Below are 21,318 nucleotides of genomic sequence, written 5' to 3' on the forward strand. Positions count from 1 at the left end.
TTGAACCGGCAACCTTGTGGTTGAGAGCCCACTGGCCCATGTGGGAATTGAACCGGTAGCCTTCGGAGTTAGGAGCACGGAGCTCTAACCGCCTGAGCCACCAGGCCGGCCCTATTCTTTAATTTTAAGTGTTTTTAGTTTTCCAAACTTACAAGGTTTTTCTAGTTCTTTTTCTGTTGCTGATTTCTCATGTAATTTCACTGTAACTAGAGAATGTGGTTAGTATACCAATTTATGTACTTGAACAAAATGCATGACCATTTGTCGGGTGTACTGCTTTATTTCACTCCATTAGATTAAGTTTGTTAATCTTGTTGTCTATATCTCCTGTACCCACACATTTACCATTAGTAGCCACGTATTGCCATTCATTCTTTAGATGTGGATTCCAATATGTCCTCTTTCATTTCTTCAATAATTTTACATAGTTTTGTGTTTAATGTGTGATAAATCCAACAATTGGAAGTTGTCACAGATCATTCTAATGTCTTGTTTCTGCTTGTTCTCATTTATGGCACCTTGTTTCTTTGTGTGTATGTTTAATTGTTATTTCATGTTTCTTAGAACTCTGGGAATTCTTTGAGAACTAAGTATAGGGACATTTCCCCCCAAAATTTGTGTTTGCTTTTGCCAGTTCCTATGACACCACCAATTCAGGACCAATTAAAAATACAATGTTGGCTTGAGGTTTCAGTCCACACAGGTAGTGTGAATTTGGGCTGGTTTATGGCTATAGATACTCAAGAGATTTTCTTCACCTCCTCTGCCTAGCATCAAAATCAAGACCATGAAGAATTTTTGGTGTCTTCTTCACTAAGGTGTTATTATAATTATATTGTACCCTTTTAAGGTGCCAACTTCATTTGAAAGTCTTTTAATCACTTTTCTACCTTGGACAACTTGCCCTTTGATAATATAAACATGTGGCTTCTCTGAATTCCAACTTTTACTTTGTCCTTTTTTGGGGGGCGGGGAGTTGTATTTCCCGCCTTCCCTACCTTCCAAGCTCAGCAATTCATTTAAAAATAAAATGTATTCTTTGTGTTAGTTTTCACTAATATTTTGTTCACACTGAATCCCATCCGGGAATAATGCCTAGTATGTGCTCAGTAAATATTTGTTGATTGGCTGAATCAGTATTTCATGGAGCATTTTTAGTTGGTTTTGAGTGGAGCAATTTTTTTTTTTTTTAATAATCTGCCATACTACCAGAAACATGTATCTTTTTTTTTATTGGGGAACAGTGTGTTTCTCCAGGGTCCATCAGCTCCAAGTCCAGTTGCCGTTTTCAATTTTAGTTGCAGAGGGCGCAGCCCACCATCCCAGGTGGGAGTTGAACCAGCAACCCTGTTGTTGAGAGCTCATGCTCTAACCAACTGAGCCATGTGGCCATCCCTCTGGCAGCTCAGCAGCAGCTCGTTGTCTTCAATCTGCTAGTTGTGGAGGGCGCAGCTCACTGGCCTGTGTGGGAATCGAACCAGCAACTCTGTTGTTCAGAGCTAGTGCTCTAACTGAGCCATCCGACTGCCTCCCAGAAACATATATCTTAATCATTCTTTAGGTCTCAGTTCAAGTTTCACTTCTTAAGGGAAGCATTTTCTGATTAGACCCATTATATATTCTCATTGTTCATTATAATTGGAAGGGGAGGGTATAATTTCCGCTTTTTATTGTCATCCATAATTTAAAATGTTTGGTGGTTCTTTTTTCCCCCCATTCTTTTTTGTCTCTTTCCATCCCTTCCCTTCCTTTTCTTTTTTCTTCCCTCCCGCCCCCCGCCCTCCTGCCTCCTTCCTTCCTTCACTCCCCACCTTTTCACTCTCCTCTTCTTTCATTACAGTGTCATTTTCCTTCTGCCTGAAGACTTCATTTTTTTGGTTTGTTTGTTTTTTTCCAAACGGATGACATAGGCAAAATTATTTGAAGTCAATTTTTGAGGAATTTCACATGTTGCGATTCCTTCCACTGCCTGTCATCTTAGTTCCTCCAAAGTTTGAGTCATAATTTTCAAGATAGAACTTCTGCTTAAACCACAATTGTAATATCAGTCCACAGTACTTTTGGTTGGGCTTTCTTGATCTCCACTTGAATGTGGACATACTGATGACATACTTCAAAAATTTCCCACCTGTTGTCTTTGGAATCCAGTTTCTTGAAGCAGTTTGCTTTAGGGCCACTTTGAGGGTCAGAATAGATGGATCTGCCTGGTCCTCAATTTCAGACACCCTCTAAACATGAATAAGTTTCATAGTCATCCCTAAGCTATCACACCCTAGAATAGTACAGATCTTTGGGATATATCAATATCTAACATTAAAAAAAATGACTAGTAGATCTTTCATACTTTTAGCATCTCTGTTTTGTAGTTCTTTTCCATAAACCTGACATATAGTTCTATGAATAAAGCAAAGTACTTATTTACTCTATGAAGCACTTCCAATGATGTGGGTCTACAGAAGAAGCCTTATCAGGATAGACCTAAACTAAAAAAAATATTTTGTAATGCATTTTTGATGGTGATGAATTCTTTTAGGCCTTGTATGTCTGAAATCTTTTATTTTTAGAAGATTTACTGGTATAGAATTCAAAGTTGACAGTTTTTTTTTTTTTTAGTACATTGAAGACTTTGCTCCATTGTCTCTGACTTAGATCATTTCCGACAAAAAGTCTGTCATTCTTATCTTTATTCCTCTTTACATTCTTATCTTTAGTTCTCTTTAGTTTTTCTCTCACTATTAAATTTTTTTGTCATTGGTTTTAACATTTTATTATGTGATGTATCTTGGTATAATATTCTTTATGGCTTTTGTGCTTGAAGATTTCTTGAGCCTCTTTATGTGTTTATAGTTTTTATCAAATTTGGAAATTTTATTATCCATTATTTCTTTCGTCCCTCTTCTACTTTGGGGACTCCAGTTGCACAAGTATTATCATCTGGAGTTCCCCATTTCATTTTTTTAAATTCTTTTTTCTCTTCATGTTTTACTTAGGAAATCTTCTTAAGCTCACTAATCTTTTTTCCGTCATGCCAGTTATTCCACCTTTTACATACAAAATGTAGTTTTATAATAGTTTTAATGTCATTGTCTATTAATGTTACCATCTGTGTCATTTCTGGGTCTGTTTCTATTGATTGTTGGTTTGCCCCACCCCCATCCCCTTATGTGTTTTATTTTACTGCTGCTTTGCATGCCTGGTAATTTTTACTTCAATGCCAGTCCTTAGAAATTTTACCTGTTCAGTGCTATATATTTTTTGTATTTCTGTTACTATTCTTGACCTTTCTGGAGACACAGCTAGGTTACTTAGAAACTGAGCCGTTTGACACTTCTTAAAATTTTTAGTTTTGTTAGATAGAACCACAGTAGGCTTTAGGGCTAATTTTTCCCAACTACTGATGCGTACTCTTCTAAGTACTCTACTAATGCCCTGTGAATTACAAGCTTTTTTTACTCTGACTTGTAGGAATAGCCCTGTGTGAGCCCTGGAAATTGTTTTCCCTGTCTCTTTACCCAGCCTCAGGTAGTTTCCTCACATATATACGCTGATCAGTACTTAGCGGAAGACTCAAGAGGGATCCTTTATAGATCTTTACAACTCTTTCTCTTTGCAGCTCACTCCTGTCTGGTACTGTAGCCTTTTCACTCTAGCTGCCTTGGCCTACTCAGACGTTCAGCTACACTTCCTCATTTCACAAAGATTTCTGGGCTTCCCGGTCTCTCCCTGAATTACAAGCTGGAAATTCCTTCAGTCTGTAAGCAAGGGCAGTTGTAGGGCTCACATCAGTTCTTTCTCTTCTCGAGGATTATTGTCTTGCATTGCCTGGTGTCATATGTCTGAAAATGATTGTTTTATATATTTTGTGAATTTTTAGAATTTCAGCTGGGGGCGGGGAGTGGGTCCCTCCTACTCCATTTGGTTGGAAGTAGAAGTCCTAAGGTTCACTTTTTTAAATTATGTTTTGGTTGAGAAGAATGGAAAAGCATTCCTGATAAAGAGCTTTTGTGTCAGTATTCCGTCAAGGCTTGACTGCTTTCTTTTGTGTAAAACACTGTGGTATGCAATACACAGAAGTATTACTTCTTAAGTATTACTTCTTAAGTTCATTACACCTTAAGGTCATGTGTAAAGAAACATAAAACAGCACAAGTCAGTAAGTAACCCTTCGTTCATATTTGGAGTCATCATAGCCTTGAGTCTATTTTACCTAAATCAAAAAATTAGACAATTTCCCTTAAATTCCCTCCCTCTAGATTCCTCAGAATCTATTAGACTTGTAAATAGCCATTTATCTTCTTAGCTTAGTAATAATTTTGCTAATTAATATTCCTCACTGCAGAAGTCTGTGTTCTATAGCATAGAATGGTATATTATCTCTTTATTGTTTAACCTGGCTTAGTAAATTAAAGACATTATAGTAGTACGTGTGCTAATGAAAATTGGAAAATAATTTTTCAAGGCCAGAATTCTAAGAGAGACTGGTTGGGGCATAGGAAATTTTAAACCTTTTCTGCTGAGATAAGGGCATTGTAATAAAGCTGAAAGACTGTGCTTATGAGTGTGAAGGACCCTGACTTTGAGACGTTCTTCTTCACTTTCTACCTATATCACTTTGGGCCAGTTAGGTACATTATTTGATACTCTATTCATATTTATAACTGAGTTCTTTAAAAGTTGATTGGTTTACTTGAAGAAGCATTTCACTTAACAAATACAGTATAGAAGAAATGAAGAAAATATAAAATCACAGTAAGAATATCACAGGAATAAGTGCTGCAGGCAATACCCATGGATGAATGCTATAGTTAACGGGCAAAAATTTAAAGACACACATATTTACATGTTCTCAAAATACTTCTTTCAAAACATTTATTGTTTAGAAAGGGACAACAGCAATTTACAGTGGAGAAAATTGGCAGATATACCAGCTTAACCAAGATAAAGGTTAAAATCACTTGTAATAAGACATATTATCATCACATCCACTCACTGCCCTATATCCATCATACTATACGATGCACTTGAAAAGAACACATCACCTCTGGGGTGATGTGGCTTTAAAATCATAACTTCAGTTTACTCATGGGAAAGCATCAGACGTACCCAAATTGCAGGACATTCTGCAGTGTAGTGACGTTAGTGTTATGACATCAGTATTGTGAAAAATAAGGAAAAACGTAAATTCTGAGGCTGGAGAAGACTAAGGAAATTAAATGTAAAACTAAATGTAATGTGGATCCTGGAATAGGAAAAAAGACATCAGTGGAGTAACTAGTGAAATCTGTGTAAAGTTGTTTAGTTAGTAGCTAATTTCTTAGTTTTGATACTTGTATTATGGTCATATAAGATGTTACCACTATGGGAAGGTGGGGTATATGGAACCACTAATATTTTTACAACTCTTCTTCTGTAAGTCTAAAATTATTTCCAAATGACAGTTTTTTAAAAATTGGGAACAGTGTTGTAGACAGAGCTTGTTAACATGTAGTTGAGTTAACCATTTCATTGGGGAAGACCTCATTTTCATAGTGTGTGACATTCGTTTCTCAGGAGCAGTTTAGTTTTTCCACAGAAAACATGTACAGTTTATCCTTGAATAATATGGGGGTTAGGAGCACCGACCCCTATGCAGTCGAAAATCTCTGTAAAACTTTTGACTCATCAAAAAACTTGACTACTAATAATCTACTGTTGACTGGAAGCCTTACCGATAACATAAAAGTTGATAGACACGTATGTTGTATATGTATTATGTACTGTTCTTAATAATAAAGTAAGCTAGAGAAAAGACAATGTTCAGAAAATCATAAGGAAGAGAAAATACACTTACAGTATTTATTGAAAAAAATCCATGTATAAGTGGACCTTCATAGTTCAAACCCCCGTTGTTCAAGGGTCAACTGTAGTTTTCAGGAGGGGTGTTTCTTAATCTGTTTGGTAGTGTTCTGTAAGCAGGTTAAGGAAAAAAGCTAAGGGTCCCACAGTTCAGAATGTAGGTCCTTACCTATCCCTTGGTTTTCAAGCCCATGCTTCACCCCCTGACACTTGGGCTAATTTCCAAAATTTGGATCCTGTCCACTTGGGTTTTTCTGGAGAATAAACCTTTAGTATCTTATTGGGATTTCCGGGGCCTGGGTGTTCTCCAAGATGACTACTGATTTTAGTACCATTTATAGGCTCTACCCTTCTGTGCCTCAATTTGAGGAAAAAGTAACAATCTTATAGAAGTTTTAGTATGATTGAGAAAAGTTGTGTGTGTGTGTGTGTGTATAGTGCTTTGAGCAGTGCTTATCATTTGGCAGACACTCAATACATGTTAGTGCTTATTTGTACCAGACCCACTGTGTCAGACTGTTCAGACCGTTCAGGCTGTGCGCTGTTCAGCTAATTGCAAGTTCATATTCCCACGGACTACAGTGCAACCCAGTGGCTCTAAGTAGTATAATTCTTCTAGTGGGATTTTGTGAGAGCAAAGAGACATGTATTGTCTCATCATATTAAACTGTAAGTCTGAAATAACTCTCAAAACAAGTTTTTTAAAAATGGGTAATCTAACTTTGAGAAAAAATTTGGGAAATGGAAAAAAGTTATTTTAATCTCCAGATCCTTATCTGTTGCTTCTCATAGTATAACATCCTAACCACTGAAGGTTTTTGGTAGTCTATTAGGTATTTTGGAAGTGGTTGTCATTTCAGTGGGAAAATGCATAAAACAATTTTTATTCATGTATATTTCAGAAATATAAAATTTAACATTAATTTTTTGACATAATTCCAATACTTTTAAAAATATTTATTATGCTTATAAAGTTTTTGCCTGTGCTCTAAGTGCTGCATTTGTCAATTAATGTCAAATAAACACTGAGGTAACGGCATGTGTGGGATAAGATGAGGGGCCCTGCATTCCTGTTACGGGCCTTATCTTTGCCAGGTAGTTGTTCCAGATCCTGTGGAGACAGAAGTGAACCGAGTAACAAACAAAATCTGTTCTTATGGAGCTGACATTTTACAGCATAGAAAGACATTAAATAAAATAAATAAAATGCATTGTATATTTTATGTTGATACATGTTATAGAGAAAAAATTAAAGTAGGAAAGGGATAGAGTGTGCCTAAGGGGTTGGGGGAAAGGGTAGTGTAATTTAAAACAGAGCAGGCTGGGAAGTCCTCCTAAGATGACTCGTACCTGAAGTAAGGTTGTGTAGCATGTAGGGGAAGAGAGCTCCTGGAGGATACACCGAGCACAGAGCCCTGGAGAAAGCAGGATGCCTTAGGTGTTTGAGGAATAAAAGCAGGGGCGGGTGTGGGGAGGAATGGGGGGAGTGTCAGTATCCAGAACACAGTGTGACCAGGGGAAAATGGTAGGTAGGAGATTAGAGATAACAAAGGGTAAGTTCTCTCAGGCCTTGGATGTCATGGTAATGGTGCAAGACTCCATTGTAAATGCATTTTTCTCCTCTCTCTGTGATGTTCCTTTATTCTGAGCATCAAATGGGTAAAGTATATGAATATACAGGTACTGTCTAGCACATTACATGGTCGATGCTCACTGAATGTTTATTTAATTAATTTATATAGCAAGATATTTAGAGGTATTTTAAAGGTCCCGTGTTCCCTTGCTGAAAGAATATTTTTCATTTTTAACTGCTTCATATAACATAATTCAGGATTCTTATACTCCTCTATATTCAGTTTACTGTTTTAAAATATTTGCTACCTTCAATATGTTAATGTTATCTTTAAATAACTTAAATAAGAATCTTTTTATTAGCCTTAATATTCATAATAGAATCTAGTTTTCTCGGGATCATTAATTTATTTTTTTATGTTATAAAACAAGTATTCTCATTTTTATAAAAATGAGTATCTCATTTATTTTAAGTCCTATATTTAGATTGTTTTTTTAAAAAATCTTTGTTTTTCTCTAGTTTGCTTAAAGTTATTTTAATTGATGGGTTTTTAATTTGTTTTTATCAGAGTGGAACACTTTTAAGAGATTCATTTATTCCCAAGGAATATACTTATACCAAAAGTTATCCCTGGTTTTTAAAAACTCACTGGTCTACTTTTAGGAATTTAAATACATCCCTGTAGTCCAGTTGTCATTCTGCTGGTTGATGGTGTTAATTCATTTTAAATGTGTAGGAGAGTGTTAGATTTAATGTTGAGTGCTGAGGAGAGCGAGAGAGTATATAAGGAGAGGATAGGCAAAGCATTTAAACATATTGTCTTAGATGTTTTCATGATGGCCAGGAAAGCCCTATCCTGTCATTTTTCTGGAAAAGTGTGAAAGTTTATAGACAGCTCTGCCCTCCCTCCTCCCCTTTTGATTAGTACTTTGAATCAGTCTGAGAGATGATTCTGGGGTTGGGAAATGCGATGTGAAACAGGGAGTCATAATGTTGAAACTGGACATTCAGATGTTTATAGCACCATTTCCTTATTTTTCAAAGAGCAGAAGAATCCCATCGTTTATCATGTTCTGGTTGGACTCCTTTCTTATCGTTTGCTGGAGTTTGAACTTCAGAACTATGGTGTCAACCAGGCTGTAGTATCTCAGGGGAGCTCCTAGTGTGGGGCTGGTGCCATGGCTCACCCTCCAACCTTTCCTTCTTCACTTCAGCCTCCAGCTCTGAGCTTTCCAATCCCCAGAGTAGCAAATGTTGAAAGAAGTTGCCCAGGTAAGTATGTGGTGGGAATGGCTGGGGGAAAAATGGTGCTTTCATCAGTATTTTGAGGGTGGATGTTGGGCCATTTTACCAGTGACTCATTTTGTTAGTTTGAAAATGTGATGTTTCTTACCAATTATTTTTCTTATAAAACTGTCTCATAACTTATTAAATAAAAGCCTAGTGCTCTAAGAAATAATTTTACTTCTTGTTAGATGTGAAACAGGGAAAATCCTTAAACTGAATAAACCATTAATACAATACAAATGAAGGGTGTTAATTTTGTTTTGTTTTTAGTTTCATAGTCTCCACTGTGTATAGCAGGACCAGAAAACTCATTTTCAGAAAAGAAGATAAGAAAAAGATTGGGGGAAGACGTAAATCTGTACACTTAAAATTTTGCTACATGTAACTTGGTCTCAGAAGGAGGCAAGTTGTAGTTTCCTTCCACTCACTTTAGACATGCTGTTCTTCTCTTCCTCAAGATATTAGGCAGGTACCATGTTTCCCCGAAAATAAGACCTAGCTGGACCATCCGCTCTAATGCATCTTTTGGAGCAAAAATTAAGACCCAGGTTTATATCACATCATATCATATGATATATATCATATCATATATCATATATAAGACCTGGTCTTATTTTAATATAAGGTCTTATATTAATTTTTGCTCCCAAAGACGCATTAGAGCTGATGGTCCGGTTAGGTCTTATTTTCGGGGAAACATGGTAGCTATATTTTTAATACTTGTAGGAATAGAAACTTTAAGCATCTTTTTCTTTGAAATCTACAGACAGGAAGACAGGAACATTTCTACCTCTGGATTTGAGGTTAACAAAGTAAGTACAGAAGTGGATATGTTCATATAGACGCTTAGTTTTTTGCTGAATCACATTTCCAACCAGAGTCATATGTTTCCTGGGCATCTGCCTGTTGACTGCCACTTGTTAATATGACTTTTATTGCTCATTTATTGGGCATTCTGCATTTGCTAAAACTTTGAATTGAATTGCTTTTCTTTCCATGCTATCAATTCAAGTTGATGAATTTAGATACTCTACCTTGAAAATTTATCTAAACCTTCACTTTTCTTATATCCATTCTAAGCAGATTCATAAACTATTCATTATACATTATCATACGATAAATACCAAGCTGCAGGATTCTAGAACTAGTAGAACTTCAAGAGTAACATGCTTCTTACATGAGGAGAGAAAGATCATTTGTTCTTTTCCTAAAGATTTACAGAAATGAAGTTTTTGTTCTTTAAGAAACTAGATTTTTTTTTCTGTCCACTGTATGTACCCTTTTCTTTTTTGTTTAAGCCCATTTCTTTTTTTAGTGTTTTTCAGTAATTAAGTAAAACAGGGTTATTTATAATAGTTGTGAAGCATGTTTGGTTACTGCTCAGAATCCTATTACCAAAATGTACTGCCTAAACAAAAATTCCTCGGGTTATAAATATTTCTGGGTTGTAGATTTAATATTTGAACTAGGAATATGCTAGTTCTGTAGAATGTGTGCAGTCCCTCAGTGAGATTTGACCTATCAGCTCTTCCCTGTAAGGGCAATAATAAAAATAACCAGATTATCTTCAGATATTATGGCTTGTCATGATTTGTTTCTATGTTGATTAACTATATCTTGATAAAGACAGATAAATGTTAATAGCAGTTGGCTGTGAGTTTTTATTAGTTTTTTTCCCTACTTTGTAGACAACAGAGAACCCTGTATGTATGTGTATGTGAAGTTTTTGCTGGTAATAAATGTGGAATTGGGAGGGAAATGTAAGTGTGCAAATGCTGTATTCCCCAACTAGAGTGAATTAGTGAAATCTCCTTTAGAAAAAACCAAGAAAGGAACAGTGTGGCTTATCCCCTTCCCCACTGTATTTTGGCACTCTTTATCCTTTATAATACAAGGTGAATGCAAACTCTGTTAGTAGAAGTGAAAAATTGTCACTGGAAGTCTTTATATTTTAATGTTGTAAAATAGTTGATTTTATTATGGTTCACATGTATCAGCATGCTAACAGTAAAACTCCTGGGAACATTAGAGAATCCATAAGAAAAAGTTGCCATTAGGGATTATTCTTCTTTTAACCCAGTTTTTAGATGTATCCTACATATTTAATGCTACAATGTATATTTCAGTAGCTTTGTAATGAAATTTAGAGTTCCGTTAAAATCATCCTAATTCCTTGAATGATTATCTTCTCTATATTTCTTCTCTATATTATCTTCTCTATATTTAGAAAGAACTTAAAAATATTAGTTCATGTGGACTATGGAAACAACAATTTTTAATTGGTGTAATAGTGTTCTAAGCATAATTAAAAAAAACAATAATATGACTTTCTCTAAAATAGATACAGTCAACTGGTAGAGACTGGCTTTTGTATCATATACTGCTAGCCAGTCCATTCTCATTCTTCTGCTATAGAGATCTTTTTGACAGGAATAAATATTGGATTGTGGAATCCTCTACTTACCATTGTTCACCACAAAATAAACCCCCCTCTTTCTTTTTTACCCCTTCCTGCTTTTCCCATTATGAAGCTTACAGTTTGCAGAGAATACACACATTAAACTATTAGTTGTATTTGTGGGGGTCAGTGTACTGTAGTGGATAAAATGGGTACTCTAGTAGATTGTCTGGGTTTATATCCCATCTCTGTCACTTATCAGATACAGAACCTTGGACACATCAGATCTGTGACCTTGGGCAATTGACCCAACTTCTCTGGTTCTCTGTTTTCCTCATCAAAAACTGAGGACTATGTAAGTCAATACATGAGGATTGAATAAGTAAATTATGTAATTATTACAGTTGCCCCCCTTATCCACGGCTTTGTTTTCTGTGGTTTCAATTACCCGTGGTTGACCATGTTTAGAAAATATTAAATGGAAAATTTCAGAAATAAACAATTTGTAAGTTTTAACTTGCACACTGTTTTGAGTAGCTTGATGGAATCTCAGGCTGTTCATCCTGCCTGGGACATGAATTATCCATTTGTCCAATATACCCACACTGTATAGGTTATCCTCCATTAGTCAGTAGCCGCCAGGGTTATCAGATTAGTTATCAGAGAGAGGAGGAGATCACATTCACATAACTTTTATTACAGTATGTTGCTTAGTCTGTTTTATTATTGTTAATATCTTACTGTGCTTAATTTATAAATTAAACTTTATCATAGGTATGCATGTATAGGAGAAAACATAGTAGTATACATAGGATTTGGTACTATCCAAGGGTTCAGGCATCCCATTGGGGGTCTTGGAATGTATCCCCCGTGGATAATGGGGGAACCACTGTACTAAATAAATTATGAGGATTACATAAGTAAATATGTTTTAAGACATTTAGAATATATTGCCTGGCTCATTGTAAGTGGTCAGTAAGAGTTATTTATTACTATAGTATAATTATAGTTATGGTAAGGTGTTTTAAATGACTGAATCAGGGGTTCTCTGTGAGTTTCAAAGAATGGGAGAAAGAGCATTCTAAATAGAGGTAATCAGGACACGTAAAGCCGTGAGATGGAAAAAAAAGGGTTTTAGTAACTGAGGTGTAGCAGCAGTTTAGTGGTGGCAGGCGATCTGTGGAGAGAGTTAAGGTCTCTCTTAGGTAACCTAAAGGTTACCTAGGGCCTTGTAAGACTTCATACAAGCTATTTCCATCAGCAGAGCCATGGCAATTAAATTTTTATTTTAAAAATTCACTTTGGCTGATATGGGAGAGTAGATTTGAGGGGAATAAGCATGGGTTAATAAAGATCTGTTAGGAGGATATTGGAGTTGCTTGTGCTAGGACATGACAGAGATGGAAAGATACAGATGATTTCAATAAATAGTCTGATCAGCCTGAGTTTCCATTGTTGAAGATCACAGAGGTTACATATGGCATTTTCAGAGATTATCATGAATAGGAACAACTGAATAACCCAAATTAAGCTGAGGCATAAGGTTGTGTTGGGTTTTGAAATAATTCCTGCTGCAAAGTTATGTAAGGTCATGATCTCAGGAGTCTTGGTCTGTATCCTCTGGGAGGGGAAATGAACCGAGATACGAGAACAGGAGAGGGGCAGAGTCGACGCCGTGGTTATTAATACGGCGCCATAATAAAGTGTTAGCTGAGGGAAGTCCAGCTTAGTTCCTCACCTAGATTTTTTTACCTGGTTTTCCTGCCTACACGCTTGTCCTTTTAACCTGGCAGAAGTCCAGCCTACTTTTCCTTACCAGCTATCACCGTCCTTCCAGACATCCTCCGTGTTGGTTTTAAGTTTTGTTTCCTGGACTTGCTCTCACTTCTGAGCACTTGGCATGCTGTCTGTTCTGCCAAAGTTTGCTTCTACCTCCCACCCCACACACTTGTATGTTTTTAACATCAGGGCTGTATTCACCCCAAACATTATTAATTCTTTTATAATAAAATCTTAAAGTCTGTTTCCCTCAAAGTTAGATAGTCCCTTATTTGTGTTACCAAAACACCTTACAGATTTTTATTTTGTAATTGTTTATTTACAGATCTGTCTCCTAGCTAGACTGAGCTTGTTCAAGACTTGGGGCTGTTACTTGTTTAGTTTTTGGGTTCATTAACAGAGTTTCTGGCATAATTCATATATATATCTCCTCATCATGTTTATTGAAATGTGAAAAGACCAGTCAGGAGACTAAAAAAAACTAATCGGGAGTTTAAACTGAGATGATGATACGAAGAATGGCAAAAACAGATGTGAAAGACACTTTGAAGAAAGGAGAGAACTTGATGGGTGTGCAGGACAAAACAGGAGAAAATAACTCAGGAAGTCAGTTTTAAATATTACTGCCTTAGTTTATTAAATTGTACTTCTCAGGGAGAAATATCTAGCAGCCCTTTAAAATACGCTGTTAGGGGCGGCCGGATGGCTCAGTTGGTTAGAGCGCGAGCTCTCAACAGCAGGGTTGCCAGTTCAATTTCCAAATGGGATGGTGGGCTGTGCCCCTTGCAACTAAAGATTGAAAACATCAATTGGACTTGGAGCTGAGCTGCGCCCTCCACAACTAGATTGAAGGACAACTGCTTGTAGCTGATGGGCCCTGGAGAAACACTCTGTCCCCCCAATATTCCACAATAAACTTTATTTAAAAAAAATATGCTGCTAGAACTTTGAATTAAGACTGAAGATAGATTTTGAAATCAAACTACATGTGTTTGCCATCAGGAAAAGGACCACTCTGCTACGGATGTGTTTGTCCCCTGGAAATAGGATTCCATGCATCAGCCAGTATTTGCCAGCATTAAGGGAGTCAGTGGGTTTCAGAGTTCAGTTTCTCTCCAGATGCTTTACTGAATGAAATTTGTATGATTCAATGTTGTCCTGTCCTGCCTTGGACATGATCTAAGTCTGTTTTTAAACCTTTCATATTTATCTTTATATCTATACACATACACGCGCATGCATACATATTTTCAAGTTTTATTTATAAGGTGTCCTAGTTTTGTTTCTTTGGCCATTTGAAAAGTTCCAGACCTTGCCTCTTATTTTTTATGTTCTATACTTGCCATTCATTCCACCAGGATCAGGGGCCTCTTTACCAGTCTCTTTGAAGTTGTTGGTTAAGATTATCTCAAGTTTGGGGTTTTGTGAGTTCTTTTTCTCTGATTCTGATTTACTGCCTTTAGCTTTGAACTACTGTATTTAAATGTTGAGAATGTCATACCTTAAGAACTTCTATCTAGTACAAGTTAAATAATGAAGTACGTGCGCATGCATGCATTCTAATTAGTTCTTGTGGAGTCAAAGGAAAGATAAAATGTCTTGACTAAATTTTTAAGATATGTGTTCAAAAAAATCTTAAGAAACACTGCTTTTAGTGCATATATATGTCATTTTTTCTTGGTAAAAATCTTAAATTTTTATTTGTCCTTTGTTATAACATCTGGTACGAGAGTCAGTAGAGCAGGTAGTCAGTTAAGCCCTTGATATATTTGCTTGAAAAAAACTGACAAATTGTAAATACCAAAGATTCTAACAAATTTCATATGTAATAATGTAAAATAAAGGATGATTTATTTTTAAATTTTTAAAATTTCCATTTAGCATGTTGACTTTAATATAAATAGAATAACCAGTAATTTTAGTGTATTTCAAAATAGTGTTGGTATATCTCTTTGAAATTAATAAAAATTGATTTCTAGGTTCCTTTGATTTCTACTTATTCTCTTCCAGGAGGTAATGTTACCCGTTCATGTTATCATCCATTCATTTATTCATTAGTGTCAGCTCTCCCTCAGAATACATCCTTTAACCATTTATGATCACTTCAGCCACTGCCGCCACAGTCTGAGCCGCCACCTCTCAAGAGCCCGTTTCCCCGCTTCCATTCTTGTCCTGCCTTTTGTTCACAGCTTAAGTAGCTACAATCACTTGGCATATATATGCCAAATCACGTCAGCCTTAAACTGCCCCCAAACCCTCTCTTGGCTTCCCATCTCGTGTAGAATAAAATCCAGTGTCCCTCAGGCCTTCAAGGTACATTATCTGGCCCCCACCAGTATCTCTAACTTCATTTCCTACCATTTTTCACTAAGTTAATGCTCTTGAGCCACACTACTGAGGATCTTGCTGTTCCCTCTGTATTGAATATTCTCACTATAGGTCTTTGCTTCATTGGTTCCCTTACTTACCTGCTTACACCCTTGCTGGCTATTTTACTTTCCTACCCTATTCCATCATTCTATATGAAATACTGGACAGGCCATTTAAAATGAAATGAAACTAGCTTTTATGAAAAATTTGCTGTGTCTTTTTTTTCTTTCTGATTTTGCCATGGATCATAAAATTCTTTGTTTTATCCTAGTAACTGTCCCTGGGCTGGGGCTTGCAGTTGGAGAGCAGAATATTATACTCTTTGCTTATGTCATGTAAGAATATTAGTATTTTCACTGAAGTGTAATTTTTGTGTTGAAGCACATAAAACAAAAGTGAAATTCTGTGTATTTGTGTTTTTTCTTTCTCTGGCATGTGCATGGGTGCGCACACACACACAGAGTCTGGGAAAATTGGTATTGATGGAAGAGGAACATTTCTGTTTTCCTTTGAGACATTTCTTGTTTAGTTTTACTTTCAAAACAGTAAAACCTCTTTGTACAATATTAGCTGAAGTTTTTTATTCTGTACAGTTTTGGAATTATAGCATTCTGTAATTGGTTTTGAGGACAAATGTTACACAAACATTGTCAAAAGAAGAGTTTACTTTGTATCCATTTGAGTTAATTTGTGGGTGTTAAATTTGGTGAGATATATCCTGGTACTTGCCTGAAATTTTATTGAGTCCTATAAGTTTTGTGTCATTTTTTTCCATGTATCCTTTCTTAGAAGTAGAACTGAATAGTAACGGTCCTTTAAAGAGAATTAAATGTATCCTAAACTTTTGTGAAACAAACATTTAAAATCTCATATGTAAAAAGTCTCAGTTTGTAGGCGATGAAGTGTTTTTCTTCCTGTTACTTTCTTGAAATTAAACTCACTAGACAACACTTCTTTTTCCTGTTAGTGACTATTAGGGGCTTGGTGAATAGGCCTGTAGGTTCCTAGTGCCTGAAATTACATTCAGAATTATAGACTAGCTTTCTTGAGATTCACCAGGGAGTCACTGCCCAAAGAAGATTAAGTATGTTCTAACAAATTAATAGGCCATTTAAAAATATCTTTCTGTATTTCACACCTAAAGAGATTAATAGCCCTAAAACATACAGCGCCGCAGTGGTTAAGCTGTCTTTCACTCTATTGTTCACATTTAATTGAATAGCTTTTTCTCAGACTTCAACAGGAAGAGTAGTTAAATATTTTAGTTTTCTACAGTTTTAACAGGGAACTTAACATATAAAGCAATTGTTAAATAGCATATAAAGCAATTGTTAAATAGCATGCGTGTTTTCAACAAACTTGCACATTAAATTTGGGTTTTAATGTCCGTCATGTGCTAGTTCACCATGTCTACTGATAAATAATGGTAACTACAGTGTTTCATTTTGAAATGAGAAGTAAAAGAAATTGTTTCTTATTTACAATTGAAGAAAGCATTATTCATAATATGTATACAAGACAGATAACAAATTTGATATTTTCCCCCAAAATTTTGTAAAAAGATGTGGTCGCTCTGTGTATTCAGGTCTTTACAAATCCCTCCTAGCACAACATTTCAGTTTACTTTGAACTACAAAGTACTGTTAGGGAGAAGATACACTGACCTTAAATAAACTCAGTCAGTTGATAGTTTTGGAAACTTTATAGAGGTCACCTTAAAAAAAAACAACAGTAAAAATTAGTACAGGTTCAGTAATTATTTTGGTGTGGACTCAAATTACTAGTGTTGAATGTGGTAAAGACTTAAAAGGAGTAAGCAGGTCACATAATGGAGCTCATAAATTTATACTAGGATGATGAATGAAAAAATTATCCTACTGTTATTTGAGTGGGTACTTGTGGCTTGAGATAAAATTGCTAGTATGCATTTAGACACTGACTCAAAAAGCTCTGTATCTTAATAAACTCAGAATGAAAGTGAAGATCATATGCTCTGGAAAACAGATAATTTAAGTAGGTATAGTGATGACAAAGACAGTAATATTGAAGATGCATGTGAAAATTTTGAATAATTAAACCCAAACTTAATTTTTAAAAATCTTTAATGCGAAAATTATATTTCGGGTTGCTATTTTTCAAGAGTAAGTGATATTTCTTTTAAAGTAAGTAGAATAATTACATAAGACAGGCTTTACATCTCTCTGATTTTTAGGGCCTGGAAGTAAATATTTAATACTATATTATTATAGTCAGATTAATGACTTTCTCACGTACCCCATTAGCCCTTAGTTGATCTGTTTCTTTATCTTAGCAATCCTCCCTTCATTTTCTGTTTCTACATAAAAGTAAGGTAAAACATAATATTTTCCAAAATATTCTTGATAAAAGTAATATTTTTGTTTAGGTGACAAACAGCATGTTTGGTGCTTCAAGAAAGAAGTTTGTAGAGGGGGTCGACAGTGACTACCATGACGAAAATATGTACTACAGCCAGTCTTCTATGTTTCCACATCGGTCAGAAAAAGATGTAAGTTCATCAGTTACATTGTGTTTACTCAGCTGCCTACACCTCTCTCTGGTTTCTGAAAAGCAGTATATGAACTAAAGAGTACCGTCTTTGGTTAAGGGACTGTTTTAGGCACTTGCTAGGTCCGGGGATACAAAGATGATGAGCTTACATTTTAATGGGAAACAAAATGTTCTGTGATTCTTACGTTGGGATATGGTAATACTGTAGTAGGAAGTACTCAAAGACATAGGTAAACATGGTATTAGTTCTAGATCATCAATTTTTTTGTGTGAAGTAACTTATTTTTATGTTGAAACACACAGAATAGAAAGCAGATTTGCACGATTTAAAGATACAAGGCAGGCTTCAATGAAACCTTACCTTTGCATTGGAATCTTCTGGCCATAATCCTAGACCTCAGATAGAAACAGCATCTTTCCTGTTATAGAGGTGTGAATTAAGTGCTTTGTAAGGATAGTAATTAAATAATCCCATTTGGAATGGAAAGATTTAGGACACATTCAAGGCATAATTAGCCAACTGGTAAAATATTTTAAATTCAGTTGTCTTTTTCAAATTCTGGTAAGCTACTTTAAATTATACACTATACAGTAAGTCTTAATGTCATCGATAGGTCATCAGTAGGTTCTTGGAAACTGTGACTTTAAACAAAACGACGTAGGACAAAACCAGTTTTAACACAGGCTAATTGATATAAACAGCAGTTAGGTTGCTACAGGATATTCTGGTCATAAAAATATCACCAAACTTCTAAATAAAGACCCAAAACATTTCCAATATTAAACATTGAAATAAATGTGAGCTATACATACATTTAGGAGAATTACTAATTCGAGGTCAGGGTCGAGGGAGGCCAGAGCCTATCCCGGTAACTCAGGGTGCAGGGTGGGACCCACCCTGGACAGGATGCCACTCCATTGTAGGGCACACTCAGAAACAGAAATCTACACTCACTCAGACTGGGCCAGCTTAGACGTGCCAGTGACATTAGCATCTTTGGGATGTGGGAGGAAATCAAGAGTACCTGGAGGAAATCCACACATGGGGAGAACGTGCAGACTCCATACACTCAGTGATCCCCACTGGGAATTGATTTTTTTTTTCTCTCATCAACATTAGAGTGAAACAATGTTAAATGACATATTCACTTTATAAACTTGTTATTTCTAATTTACCTATCTTTACCTATTCTAGTTATTAACCTAATAAGATTCTTACTGATGTATAAAACAGTTATAAAATTCTATATATAACAAATGTCCTCATTTTTCATTAAAGTTTATCATTATTAAATCACTTCCTGTGTCGTAGGATTTCACAAATAGGCTTAACCTACATTTAAGTTTGGATTTTGTTGGGCTTTAAAAAAATTTTCCCCATTTTGATGTTATTCCCCTTTATTTTTATTGGAAAATTGTGTCATTTTGGCAACATACTATCAATGCATTATCAAGGCTCTTTTCAAATTATGTGTGTGGTGGTTTTCTTCATAATTAGTGTGCATTTTAATAACTCATAGAATAATGTCATCTAATTAATTTTCTGTTATATTTCTGTCCTAGCTATTTTATATAAATTACAATAGAATTATTTTTTTATATAAGTTGCTCTGTTTAAGTGTTGATCTTGTAGTTAAAGGATTTTGGAATGTCTTTCTGGTAGCATCACTGCAGAAACTACAAAACTAATCTATGTGTGTGTTACTGTGATTGTAGTGCAAGTTAAGTTTGATGGAAAAGTGGCAATGGAATATTATTTATTTATGAAAAGCACTTATTCTAATTAGGAAGATATGAAACTTTCAAACTGAATCTGAAATAATGTGAGAATAAATGATAGAGTTATTTTTCTTTCAGAGAGCAGAAATATGTCAGTTTTTTTAGTCAGAATTATTTACATCTATTCACATACTCACATATATTGGTTACCGTTCTAGTCTAGTTTGTCACAGAACTAACACAGAAGGATTTGCTTCTTAAAACTTTTTCTTTTTTAAATTAAGAACGTAATAAGACATAGGGATTAAGAATGTTGGCACTAAAGCAGATCCAAAAACTATGTGTTTGGATCTTAGCTTTGCCTGTTAGCAAGAACTTCTCCAAGCTTCAGTTTTCTCATCTGTAAAATGGGAATAATAATAATGTGTGTAGTAACTACTTATAAATTTTTGCTGTTGCTGATACTTTTTTAAATTGCAGAATAGTACCAGGGGCGTTATACAAATTTTACAAAATATGCATGGGGGAAGAAAAGTACCCATAATATTGATAGTCAGGAATAATTAATTTATTGCTAAGATTTTAATTTTTTACTTTATCTTAAAAATGTTATTTAAATCTCTGGGACATAGTGACATATTTTCCATCAGAATGCTTGTGGCAATTTTTTGTCATCAGCACTCTCCATGCCTTTAAGTATTTCCCAACAGACAAAACCAATGTATTTTAATGTACAGTAGAACATTCCTAGGTGTACACACACACACACACACACACACACACACACACACACAGAATGATGTGTCTTTTCTATGTAGTTATTGGCCATTTGTAGTTCTTCCTTTGTGGCTTACCTATTTTTGTACCATTTTCTATTTCTCTGTTGAGACGGTAACTCTTTTTAGTGTTTTCTATATATCAAGATTAATACCATCTTGTTTGTTACAAATATTTTCCCAGTTTTTTGCTTTCGATTTAATTTATGGTTTTTAAAATATTCATCATTTTTATTGAATTTGACTCATCAGTCTCTTTTTTTACGGTTTCTGTTTTTGAGATTACACATTACACTTAGAAAGACTTTTCTCAACTACTTTCTTCTAGCACTTTTGTGCTTCACTCTTCACGTATAACTTACATCCATTAGGAAAGTAGAAATGTTTATTGGTGTAAGGTGTGAATTTTATGATGCCAGATTCCCCCTCACCAATTGTCCCAACACCGTTTATGATTAGATTAGCAGTCAGAAAACTTCCATAAATCACCAGATAGTAAATATTTTAGCTTTGTGCGCCGAGGCTAAATAAAGGATATTAAGTAGGTATTTATATAACCATTTAAAATGTAAAAAAAAAATTTTGGGGGGGTTCATACACCCTATAAATATAAGCAGTGTGCTGAATTTGGCCTGCATTCAGTAATTTGGCCTCTTCTCAGTAATTTGGCCTTCCCTTAATTTTTTCTTTAATATATACCAATGTTGGATGTATTCTTGGGCCTGTTTCTAAATTCCCTTGTTCTGTTTATCATACTGTTTCTATGGCAGAACTATAACATAGTTGAATTGCTGTAGTGTATAGACAATTTTCACATCTTAGTCAGGTAAGGTCTTTTCCATCCTTTATAAAAATGTTTTTGATTATTGCACATTTACACTGATGTTTACCTTCTTTCAGAAGAGTATGTCTGTTTTTTATTCCTGTTCTTTATGCCTTTTAGTAAGTAGGGTTTTATGGTTGCTTTTTTCATTACATTTTTTAATTGTTTTTTTTTTTTTACTGATGTATAGGATAGTTTGTGTATATACTTATAACCAACTATTTTACAA

General features: G+C 35.2%; 1 protein-coding gene and 1 non-coding gene across 10 annotated transcripts in view; one reads left to right on the top strand and one right to left on the bottom strand.

The window, feature by feature from the left end:
- Positions 1 to 21,318, top strand: part of CNOT2 (CCR4-NOT transcription complex subunit 2) — a 108,355-nt gene that overhangs the window by 46,590 nt on the left and 40,447 nt on the right. For 6 of the 9 annotated variants that reach the window (XM_033116466.1, XM_033116474.1, XM_033116465.1 and 3 more), the window contains one exon: positions 17,647 to 17,769. The exons of 2 other annotated variants lie outside the window; for them this stretch is intronic. In XM_033116466.1, the coding sequence (XP_032972357.1) occupies positions 17,647 to 17,769 (123 nt within the window). Of the gene's footprint in view, positions 1 to 8,622; positions 8,681 to 17,646; positions 17,770 to 21,318 lie in introns of all 9 variants that reach the window. One more of the 9 variants, XM_033116470.1, reaches the window with a different exon arrangement.
- LOC117029489 (small nucleolar RNA SNORA18) lies at positions 2,354 to 2,484 on the bottom strand. Its single transcript, XR_004424228.1, has one exon. It is a non-coding gene; the product is annotated as a small nucleolar RNA SNORA18 (small nucleolar RNA).

The sequence above is a fragment of the Rhinolophus ferrumequinum genome, chromosome 10 (genome assembly GCF_004115265.2).
Source record: "Rhinolophus ferrumequinum isolate MPI-CBG mRhiFer1 chromosome 10, mRhiFer1_v1.p, whole genome shotgun sequence".
NCBI lineage: Eukaryota > Metazoa > Chordata > Mammalia > Chiroptera > Rhinolophidae > Rhinolophus > Rhinolophus ferrumequinum.